Source organism: Bos grunniens, chromosome X, assembly GCF_055505025.1.
Source record: "Bos grunniens cultivar Pamir isolate PY7600 chromosome X, Bosgru_T2T1.0, whole genome shotgun sequence".
Classification (NCBI taxonomy): Eukaryota; Metazoa; Chordata; class Mammalia; order Artiodactyla; family Bovidae; genus Bos; species Bos grunniens.
In genome coordinates this window covers 21,292,722-21,304,762 of record NC_141194.1, presented here as the reverse complement: position 1 = coordinate 21,304,762, position 12,041 = coordinate 21,292,722, and the positions used below count along the sequence as shown (strand labels likewise).

The 12,041-nt window shown below is 41.2% G+C and overlaps 1 protein-coding gene across 5 annotated transcripts in view; it reads right to left on the bottom strand.

The window, feature by feature from the left end:
• The window catches only part of POLA1 (DNA polymerase alpha 1, catalytic subunit), a 295,794-nt gene that overhangs the window by 268,519 nt on the left and 15,234 nt on the right, over positions 1 to 12,041 (bottom strand). For all 5 annotated transcript variants that reach the window (XR_015159734.1, XM_086389392.1, XM_086389396.1 and 2 more), the window contains exons 8-15: positions 11,561 to 11,648; positions 11,061 to 11,262; positions 10,794 to 10,972; positions 6,024 to 6,136; positions 4,823 to 4,939; positions 3,109 to 3,183; positions 2,015 to 2,153; positions 1,150 to 1,304 (exon numbers count right to left, since the gene is read on the bottom strand). Coding sequence is in view for 4 of the 5 variants with exons in the window: in XM_086389392.1 (XP_086245518.1) it covers positions 1,150 to 1,304; positions 2,015 to 2,153; positions 3,109 to 3,183; positions 4,823 to 4,939; positions 6,024 to 6,136; positions 10,794 to 10,972; positions 11,061 to 11,262; positions 11,561 to 11,648 (1,068 nt within the window). In the remaining variant the exon portion in view is untranslated. The remainder of the gene's footprint in view (positions 1 to 1,149; positions 1,305 to 2,014; positions 2,154 to 3,108; positions 3,184 to 4,822; positions 4,940 to 6,023; positions 6,137 to 10,793; positions 10,973 to 11,060; positions 11,263 to 11,560; positions 11,649 to 12,041) is intronic.

Below are 12,041 nucleotides of genomic sequence, written 5' to 3'. Positions count from 1 at the left end.
CCTATCAATGCCAACAGGATTTACAAGCAAACATAAAGAAGTTCCCACTGACCAAAGAGAGACAATTTAAGCAGCAAATAAAAAAAATTATTGATTGCAACAGATTGAAATATATTAAGTATATTTAAAGTCCATGAGTTTATAATGATATTTCATAAAAGAGGAAGCAAAAATAAGTAACAAAAAATTTATAAAAATAAGTAACTTAAAAAGCAGAAACATCACTTTGCTAACACAGGTCCACATAGTCAAAGCTATGATTTTTCCCGTAGTCACGTACAGATGTGAGAGCTGGACAGTAAAGAAGTCTGAGGGCCAAAGAACTGATGCCTTTGAATTGTAGTGTCGGATAAGACTCTTGAGAGTCCCTTGGACTACAAGGAGATCAAACCAGTCAATCGTAAAGGAAATCAACCCTGAATGTTCATGGAAGGACTGATTCTGAAGCTGAAGCTCCAATACTTTGGCCACCAGATGTGAAGAGCCCACTCACTGGAGAAGACCCTGATGTTGGGAAAGATTGAGAGCAGGAGGAAAAGGGGACGACAGGGGATGAGATGGTTGGATGACATCACCGACTCAACGGACATGAGTTTGAGTAAACTCCAGAAGATAGCAGAGGACAGAGGAGCCTGGAGTGCTGCAGTCCATGGGATTGCAAAGAGTTGGACACGACTTAGCAACTGAACAACAACAACAACAAATAGTATTCTATAAAAAAGTGTGCATGTTCTGAGGGATGCATACCAAAGTATACAAGGGTAAAATGATCAGTGTCTGAGATTAGCTTTAAAATACTTCAGGAGGAAAAAAAAGAAGGGGGGTGATAAACAAGTGTGACAAAATCTTGCTAACTGGTGAATATGAGTGATGGGTACAGAGGAGTTGATTATATTATTCTATATCCATGTGGAGTTCTCCAAAATAAAAAAAAAAATTAAAAAACAAAGTCAGTCCAGCAATTTAAGTCTTTTGGGGAAAAAAGCTCCAACATCAGATAAATTCAATTCATTCTTCAAAATGGAGTTTGGCAGTGAATTAGTATTCTTTCCCTTCCACAAAAAACAACCTTCCCTTACAGAGGAACTGTACAATTTCAAGAAGCATCGTACCCCAAGCCTAGGTACAAAATCTGCCCTATTTCTTTACCTCATTTTCATGTGTCTTTGCATTCTGCATTGTCTTCATGCTCAAAGACATGACCACAACTGGAGGAGGACCAACATCCTTAATTACGTTCACCAGGTCCGGTTTCAAGACCATTGCCTCAACTTTACACCAACTGATTGGCTGATTCAAGAGCTCTGAAAGAGAATAGATACAACAAATCAATAGCTATTTGCTGAAAAAGAAAAGCCATTATAATTCATCTGTAATTAACTGAGATGGTCTTCAATCCTACCTTCTACTAAGAAGGTCTTATAATAACAATAAACCACATTATTGGATTGTATACAAATCTTCGTGTGTGTATGTACACACATGTTCATTTTCCTGAGAAAAAAGTCCACAGCTTTATCAGACTTTTCAAAAAAATCCAAGACTCCAAAGAGGTTTATAAGAACAAAAACACTGCTTAGAGGAATCCAAAACAAAGTTTTAAGAAATTTATGAAGACAAAACAGAGTATCATAAATGCAAATACTGAAAAACACCAGGTAAGAGACCATACACACACTAGCCACACTGGGCAGTGAAATTTCGCTCCTTCAGAAGTAAGCAGTTCACCATATTGAACAGCTAGGCCATGTCAGCCAGGTCGGAAGGCCACAATGATAGCAACAGAATGAAGGACATGCCCGAATGTCTGTCTAGGTTAACTAAGGTCTCCCTCCCATTAAAATGTGAAGCATCAAAACAAGAGTGATTTCAAAAAAACCTCAAGGAAAATCTTAAAGAAACAAACATAAAAAATGAAGTGGTCACACTGAAATTAAGAGCCCAAGTCTTTAACATCTAAAAACCACATCTATCAGCAATTTACTGAGCATTCTGAAAGTAAATGTCTCCTTACGTGGATTTTTCACTTCAAGCCAACAAGGTCCTTTGATCTTTCTGTTCATTAAGAACAGTTCCAGGCTGGATGTGTTGGTCCCAAATACATGAGAAAAAGTTTCTCCTTTCAAATCCTGAGGAAGCTGTGGCATTTCAGCCTGAAAAAGGCAAAGAAAAAAAAAATCTTTTTTTTTTTTTGCTTAAAACTATTACTTCACATTTTCCAAACTCTGTATTTGAAATAAACAAAAGGCTCTCTATGAACCACCAAAAATCTCTTTGATATATATGAAATGTAATTTGCCACATATGAGATCCAAAACAATTCACAGCACAAAACAAAAACAAATCACAATGACAAAATAATGCATCTTGATGACACCCATTAGAAGAAAAATGGGCCAAGAAGCTCCCTAAAAAGAGGATTTCTGTCCAAAGCTGTATATGCCTTACTGACGAATAGCCAAATAAGTATAACTCCATTATAAGAATGAAAGCAAGGGAGTGAGAATCATTCAAAATGCTTCCATGGTGCTTTACAACACCACTGTCAGACAAATCTTAAGTTTCCCTTTTCCAACATCATGAGATCAAAACACTAGAACGGAAGTAAAGAGAGGTTAAAGTCCAGTTAATTAACAACCTGCAGCAGTGACCTTGTCTGTCACGGGAGCAAGAGCAGCACTACGGCAACACTACTGATGCTCTCCTCTCACCTCTTCACTGCTCAGACGGACACTTCAACAGACTAATGATGTTCAACTCCATCTTGTGCATTCGTTCCACTTGAAAAACAGTTGTGTCATTTCAACTTATCTTTTTACAAATGCATACTTGAAAGCTGAGAAAGCAATATAACCAATAGTCTACATATTTCAATTCATTTTAATTATTCATGACTATAAGTTCACTTAAGTGAACTGTGAGTTTGAAGAGCCCTGCCAGTACTCCTAATTAAAAGCCAGCTGAAAACTCAAAAATAGGAAAATGCCATTTTCAACCCAAATCCATTCATTTTCTTTTTTTTTATTTTATTTTTTTATGTTATTTTTAAACTTTACAATATTGTATTGGTTCTGCCATATATCGAAACATTTTCTTTATTTGACTTACCGAGTATCTAACTTCCAAGTACTCAGATTTCTCCGGAACATCAGGTATCTCAAAAGCATAGTTCTTTTCCACTACCTGGGTAAGTTGATAGTTAAAAATCATTAAGACAAAGAAACTTCAAAAATTAAATTGACAAGCATTAAATATACCAAAAAAAGCATCTTTCCCCACCTTTCATCTGGGATGAAAAATACCTAGTGACAAAATGTTTAAGACTTCTGTGGGACACTAGAGAATGTAGATATATTTGCATTCAAGAGAGGCAATGAAACATTAAAAATGTTTACAATGTTGATGCACTAAATCATTTGCTACTCTTTGATACGCTTACTCCTTGGAAGAAAACTTATGACCAACCTAGATAGCATATTGAAAAGCAGAGACATTACTTTGCCAACAAAGGTCCGTCTAGTCAAGGCTATGGTTTTTCCTGTGGTCATGTATGGATGTGAGAGTTGGACTGTGAAGAAAGCTGAGCACCGAAGAATTGATGCTTTTGAACTGTGGTGTTGGAGAAGACTCTTGAGAGTCCCTTGGACTGCAAGGAGATCCAACCAGTCCGTCCTAAAGGAGATCAGTCCTGGGATTTCTTTGGAAGGAATGATGCTAAAGCGGAAACTCCAGTACTTTGGCCACCTCACGCGAAGAGTTGACTCATTGGAAAAGACTCTGATGCTGGGAGGGATTGGGGGCAGGAGGAGAAGGGGACAACAGGATGAGATGGCTGGATGGCATCACTGACTTGATGGACATGAGTTTGAGTGAACTCTGGGAGTTGGTGATGGACAGGGAGGCCTGGCGTGCTGCGATTCATGGGGTCGCAAAGAGTCTGACATGACTGAGCGACTGAACTGAACTGAACTGATACTAAGCAACTCCATCTTGCTAGAAAAATTAGTAATAAACATTATAATTACAGCATACCTGTACTGAATGCTTGCTATATACACCAAGGACTGATCCAATATCAATTAACTGACTTTACTCTTCCAACAGCTCTTGAAACAGGGCCCCATTTCTCAGGTGAAGAAAGAGGCCCAGAGAAGTCACTCAGCACTCGTCCAAGGTCACAGACCAGGATGTGGTAGAGCTAGCACTTAAAGCACCAGTCCCTACACTCTTCACCATTACATCCCATTGCTTCTAGAACTTTAGAGAGACTTGATCCATCAGCCACAAGTCAAAGCTCAAATATTTCAGTTAGCCTCATCTTCAGCAACTCAATCCTCCCTTTATTACAAACACTGTTAATAGCCAGTGTCCTGAGGGAGTTACAGCCCTACAACTATGGCCAAAGGCATCAATATCTCACTACAATCAAGACAACTAACTAATCAGTATGTATCACATGAACAGAAGAACTTTATCCTATCAGAAATAGCATCACAGTTCCTGACTTTTAAAGATTTAATCTTGTGACCAAGACAACTTAGCGATAAACCAATATAAACAAGATGAGAACAGTTTCTCCTCCATTTCAGAATAAGAAGACAAGATATGCTTCAAGTATTGGAAGCCATTACTTTACTACATGTTACCTTTTTATTCAAACTGATGAACATTATTTTCTACAGTTTAAAGAGAAAGACAAAACTGTTTTTATGCATCTATGTTAACATATTGGTTTTATATTGATATCTATGAAATTTCCATAAATCAGGAAACTAACAAACAACTAATACACAGAACTGAAAAATTATCACCAAATACAAACCTTGGACTTGAATTTCATAATCTTATATTTTGCTGCTATTTTCTCATCAAATTCATCATAAACATCCTTCATGGTAACTGGAGTTCCACTTTCTTTCCCCGTATTTAGATCAACTTTCTGCTTTCCCATGGAGAGGGCAGGCAAGGGGAGGGGAAAAAAGTATCTGTAAATAAGATCTTCTTGACTACCAGAAACCCAGTCTAAATCAATTTTCATCTTTACCCACTCAAACATCTAACAGAACAAGGTGAATTCAAAGATACAAATAGACCCAAAAATATACTAAATCCAGTGCCCAATTCCTCCCAATGACATCACAAAAGCAAACCAGATATAAAGATGACCAATCCTACAAAATGGGAGAATAATGTTATAAATCTTGACCAAAATGCTTCACAGTTCAACTGAGATGGGGAGGGGCTGGGGCTGAGAGGGGAGTGTGGATGTTAAGGCCAAATAAAAAGGGTCAGCAAATGGAACTGACTCTGTTAAATGGCTGTGGAGTGAGTGAGTGAGTGAGTTAAGTCACTCAGTCACGTCCAACTCTTTTCGACCCATTCGACGGCTCCTCCGTCCATGGGATTCTCCAGGCAAGAATACTGGAGTGGGTTGTCATTTCCTTCTCCAGGGGATCTTCCTGACCCAGGGACCGAACCCAGGTCTCCCGCATTGCAGGCGACGCTTTAACCTCTGAGCCACCAAATGGTTGTGGAGGAAAGAGCAAAAGCATGACAACTGGGCCAAATGTCATGTCCTATTTTAGAGCCATATATTCTCAACCCCGATAATTATGCAAACGGACAGTTGAGGGATAGACAGCTTTATATACTGAAACTCAGGCACTTTGATGCTCTAACAAGTTGAAAAACAGCATTTTACTCCATTTCCCCACTTTTCCAAATGTCTAATGGAGCTGCTGACTATCAGGGGGTCATAAGGCAGGCAATAAGAAAGGACCATAAAGGGACTTCCCTGGAGGTCCAGTGGCTAAGACTCCATCTCCCAATGCAGGGGGCCCGGGATTCAATCCCTGGTCAAGGAACTAGATCCCATATGCCACAACTAAGAACCAGGAGTATTTTTTAAAAAACAAAGGACCATCCAGGGTGTAGATAAGTCTCAGCCCTATCGAAGGACCAGGTTGGTGGCAGAAGATAGAATGAATGCACTTGGAATTTAAAGCTATATACTTAAGTGTTACCATTTCACGGGGAAGGAAACAGAGCGATCGCTCAATGTTTTTCACCATGACACAACAGCTCACGTGGGTTTCAGCAGATTCGATCCAGACCTTGCCAAACAGAAATACCACACCTGAAAGAATAAGTAAAAATCATGGGAACAGTAAACATTTCAATTATATCACATTAAAGGGATGACATAAAAGCTCACTGAATGTGTCCACACATGTATGCTTTCATGTTAAGTCATTTTCTGCATCAAATTTGTATCCACTGCCCAATCTCAAAGACCAATTCCTTTACTCAGTACCTATGCTGTATGGCAATATCACACCGGTAAAACCTGGGACCGCCGGGGCGACAGGGAATAGAGTGAGGATCTAACTTGGTGGAAACATTCACCCTAGAAGTAGGGAAACATCCCAGATAAATGCAGACAAGCCTCAGCTATCAGGGCGACATCCCAGGTCTGAGTAGACACCCTGCGTCAGTGCAGAAACCCCTGGGGAATTAGAAAGACATGCCACCTCAATGCAGACACACCTCGAAAACTAGGGAGACATCCTAGATCAGTGTAGGGGGGAAAACATTTTCCCTAGAACAGGATTACCCAGATTAAGAGAAATCAAAAAAGCAAACTATTCTCCAACAAATCTCCTATTTAAACCTCTTGTGAAAACTCTGAGAATACTAAATTCCTTTTCAGCACTTGTACTTACCAACAAAAACTAGCATTTCTATGTAAGGATAACTATGTATGGTGTATCAGTAGTCTTCTGTACATAAAATTGTGTTTTGGAAAAACGTAACTGATCTCATATCTTATTCCATATAACAGTAAATATCTCAGAGCTCAACTATTATCTCCTAATTCACCCTTTCTACTTCATAGACTACCAAAGACATCTGGCTGGAAAGCATTTGTACTGTTCCTCTCTCTCCTATTTCAGTTTAACAAATGGTCTAGGAACCAAATCAGGAGACAAGCTCCTTTTGAGATCCCTAATTGATGTACACCACAAAATAGACCAAGCCTTTCTGGACATCAAGTCATTGTTCATCAAAACTAGCCATCAAAAAATGACTCTGCACTGCTATATTTAAAATGGATAACCAACAAGGACCTGCAGTACAGCACAGGGAACTCTGCTCAATGTTATATGGCAGCTTGGATGGGAGGAGTGTTTGGGGGAGAATGGGTACATGTATATGTATGGTTGAGTCCCTTCACTGTTCACCTGAAACTGTCACAACATTGTTTGTTAATTGGCTATACCTCAATACAAAATCGGAGCAGGCAATGGCACCCCACTCCAGGACTCTTGCCTGGAAAATCCCATGGATGGAGGAGCCTGGTGGGCTGCAGTCCATGGGGTCACGAAGAGTTGGACACAACTGAGAGACTTCACTTTCACTTTCAATGTAAAATAAAAGGTTGGAAAAAAAGAAAGGACTCCAGAGATTTGACAGTCAACCTAAAAGATGGCCACTATGCAAAATCCTGGGCTCTGTGAATAATTAGACAGCAGCCATCAACACAGCCATTCAACAGGGCCACTTGCCTGAGACACTAAGAAAATTCTGGCACAAGCAAAGGCTACTGTTCACAAGGCCAATTACTCCAGTTTCACAAGATAGTTCATCAGTGCTTCCTTTTGTCACATGTTCTAGTAGAAATAAGACCATCTAAGAATTCTCATTTCTCCAGATGATTAAAATTCTTCGAAGAGTTGTGTAATTTTCAGCTGGGGTAAAAGAGGTGGGGGTGGGGGGAAGATAGGGGAGAGGGAAGGGAGGACTGTGGGGATGATTAAAAAAGAAAAAAGTCACAGTAGCTCAGAAAATTAAAAGTCATCCTCACAACAGTTAGAGACGAAAAAACAAAATTCTATGCAAAGAAAAATAAAGACCCTAATATTGAATTCAAAGATTCAAATAGCTCATTTTACAGTCAAACTAATATCACACTTCATGCAACACATTTGACACTGTTTATGCCTCATTTGCCACAAAAAGATCATGGTAAACAAAGATTACATTCCCCTTAAAGTTACTAGCTGAAGCCAGGTGCAGTCAGGATTATTCAACCTTGAAAAAGTCATAATGAAGACAGGATATCTTCCCATATGCAAAGAGTAAGATTCTTTTCATAATTATGGAGCATTCAGCAACAACTGACTGACTTAGAATCTGTAAGAAAGTGAGAAACAATAACAGGGTCTTTGGGAGTACTTCGTTTTTATTAGCAGCATTGATTTCAGCAAGGCTCAGTGATCATTACCTGCTATCAAGATGAAACTGTTCAACCCTCTAAGATTACAGGACTTTTTTTTTTTAAGCCATCTTATTTAACCCGTTGGCATCAATCACAGAGGACAAAACTTCAGAAGCACCATGGAATCACAGAGTGGATTGCGGGTGCCAAGCTGAGCCCTCTGCAACTGAGCCCTCTCCACTTTATCTTTTGGAGCCTCAGCTTCCTCTGCTTTAAGTGTATAACTAGGGATGATGATCTCTGACACCTTTTGCAGCACTAGAAATCTCCTTTTAACCTAGCAATAAGAAGACAGGCCAATAACAGACTGATACCTCTTTCAACTGCGAAGTATTTCCCAATAGTGGTTGAAAAGGCGCATCCATGACTATGGTTGGGGTATGATGGGGGTCACAGAAGGGGCTCTTAGGCCAGTTTGGAGGACTAGGAAAATTCCAGGAGACAATACTGGGGGTAGGGGGAGTCAGGTGAGGAAGGAAAGGGATATGGTATAAAGAGCAGCAAGTACAGACTATTCTAGGACACAGAAGTCCCACAGAGCAGGCAAGAGAAGCCTTGTTAAGGAATTTGGACTGTAAGTTGCATGCAGCAGCCACTGTGGGTTTTCTGTACTGAAGAGCTGACGTCCGAAGCCATCATTCAGGTTGCCATGTGAGGGATGACAGCTGAGGAATCAATGAAGAGGTTGGTGTTGGGAGCAGGAAGGGCTCAAAGGTGGGAGTTGTGAGAAGATAGCTTGTCTAGTTTAGGAGGAGAAAATGAGTAGACTTGGTGAGGAAAGTGAGGAGGGGAGGGGACTCAAGGCGGGCTCTCAGATTTCTGGTTTTGATGGGACCATGAATCAAGTCAGGGAATAAAATCCTGCAAGGAATGGATACAGTAAGGCACAGGGGGGTGGCTCCGGGATGGGTAGGCCCACCATTCATCCAATTCCAGAGCACTGGCTATGAGGCTGTGCTTCAGGGAGGTCCCTGGAAGCTGTACAATAGAGCCATCCTGGGTTTAATTTCCAAAGCCTCGTGAAATCACACTTGCCAGCCCACCTGGCACCAGCAAGTTACAAAACAGTCAAAGAGGTAAGAGCATCTAACCAGATGGTCTTGCCCTAGAGCTTAAGTAGATGAGATACCATTTCTAAGACTACTGACATCTTCACCTGAGCAGCGAACACATGGCAGTTTGCTACTCAAGCAGCTGTGCCAGTTTCAGCACTTTGATAAGTGGAGCATATTAATACTGCCGCCTCCCAAGAGACCAGTACCATTTTCCCAGTGCAAGCCAATCCCTGAGTATCTCGGTGGTAAATCTGGCTCCAAGTCTGAGAGTTTAATACTTAGTCCTCAAGAAACCATTTGGAAAGATTCAGTTTGTACCTGCCCTTCGATTCAGATATGGATCTGAATAAAGGCAACTGTTTAAGGGTGTATACTGTCTTTTTTCTGAATCTGACATGCCTTGTCCTGCCTGGCCCCACAGTGCAGAAGGGCTCAAATAGCACAGAGGAAACGGGAGCCCTCCTGGCTCTCTGTGAGGAGGACCTACAACTTAGCCTTGATTCCTCCTTTCTCTCAAACGCCACATCCATCCATCATCGAGTTCATGTCAAAGTACAAGTAAAAAGAACTGACTTCTCTCCTTCTCCACACCTGCCCGAGATAGACTGAGCTTCAGGTCTTCTACACTCCCTACTCTGGCCCTGGCCACATCCACACACGTGCAGGCTTTTCTCCATATAAACCACATGGTTCCTGCTCAAATGTAAACCCAATCATGGCCCCACTCTACCCTCACCCCTGCACCCCACACTGAAAATCCTCCCCTGCCTTGCCACTGTTCTTAAAGTAAGGTCTCAACGCCTCAGCGCAGCTTTCAAGGCCCCTCACCGTCCAGCCTTTGCCTTTTCTCCAACTTGATTTCCAACCAATCTTGTCATCTGACTACTCTGCTACAACCACTCAGGTCTCCTCCTTTCTCTCCCCGGGCCTCTGCACTTCTGGGTTCCTCAGGCTGAAATACTCTTTCCTCAGCTCTGAACATACCTCAAAACCCAGCCCAATGGTCATTTCCTCAGATAGGCCTTCCCTGGTCACCCCCCAAATAACTGCCTTTACCCCACTAGAATGAAAGCTCCACCAGGACAGGGAATTTGCACAGCTTGTTCACCCCATCTCAGGGCCTGGCATGTGGCAGGTGTTCACACTGCTGAAGGAACCAATTAGTGATTGATTCCACTTTAAGTGCATTCCAATATGTTCAGATACATTGATGGTGAATTCCAAGCACACACTGCAAAACTACAAATAACCAGTTTTTGGAATAAGAGTCTGTAAAGATTATTCACACCACAAACTCTCTCCATCCAGGTGACTCACGAACTTTACAGTGAGTGAGTGTTGTTCTCTTACTATGTACATGAGGGCAGAGCCTGTGCCAATTACAATCACTAAAGCACTTCAGGAAAAGGTGCCATTCTGTGTTAAAGACATTGAGTTACTGTATGTAAATATATGATTACCTGGTTGGCTGTACGGATCTTCATAAGCATCCAGCCAATAAAACTGAAATACTTGTTCCTCATCAGCTCCTTTTACCAGTGGGAGGTGACTGGAATCCACTTGAACTTCCAGGGCTGAGAAACTGCTGTCATCTTCCTGATCCATGTCCCAACAAGAGACATCTGGGAGAAAACTTGCTCTGCAAAAATCACATTTTCAAAAACCTTACAAAATCCAACAGAGTAAGTGTAGCGCTACTTGGCCGAGAAATCATAAAATGCTCTTACGAGGAGGATGTGGTCCCTTTCCCAGAATCAGCCTTGTGTTTTGCCTCCTCTGCTGGCTCCCTCTCTTGGCACAAAGTCTTGGCAGCCACGGGCTCCACATCCACCTCCTCAGCTTCCATGGGCTCATCAAAGTCGCCATCTTCAAATTCCATTGCTCCCGACTCCTCCTTGTCATCTGTACACAGTGGCGGCCCGGGCTCTCCTGAGGGTGACGTCACACATTCCCATCACGTGTTGCTGCCAGCGAGCACAAAAGCTTCCCCAACGGTGCAACAGCAGACTACCCCTGGCCCACGTGTTATTTGCCTTGCTCTTCAATTCCCAAATTGGTTGTTTTTAACTTTTCCTGCTATGAATTCAATTCAAACCTTTCTCAGGGAAACTGCCTACTGCAAGCCCTTCAAATTCTTTTCCACTTCCTCCTTCATGGGGCCTCCATCTTTTGACAGCACTGTGCAACTGCTTAACACCCTTGCAATTCTGCTTGACAGCAGACTTACCAGCAAATTCAGCACATGTAAGAGGAGCAGGAGTTAATGAAGGCTCTCTCCTTGAGGCTGGGGGAGTGGTTTTTCCTGAAGGAGCTGCCTGTCAATGTTTTTAAATGTTTAGTCAGTTAGACCTGCATACTAAAAATATGCAACTGTCCTACCCTGACCAGAGATAATGACAATTCCCATTTATAAAATGATTTTATGTATTATTAATATAACGGCTTCAATTATTTTACTGTTACCTAGGTTTAGAGGGAAAAAAAAAAACACTTGTTTCCAGGAAGAAAATGATTGCATTTAGCACAGTTGTAATACCTATAATAAACACATACCAGTTACTACAAAATTTACTATGAAAAAAGCAGGCACATGGTATTTTTGAAATGTATGAAACTATATAATGAAACAGGAGTCCTAATTTAAAACAAAAACAAGAACAAATTCAAAGGCATTTCACTCACATAGAAAAGCAACAATGTTAAGTTTT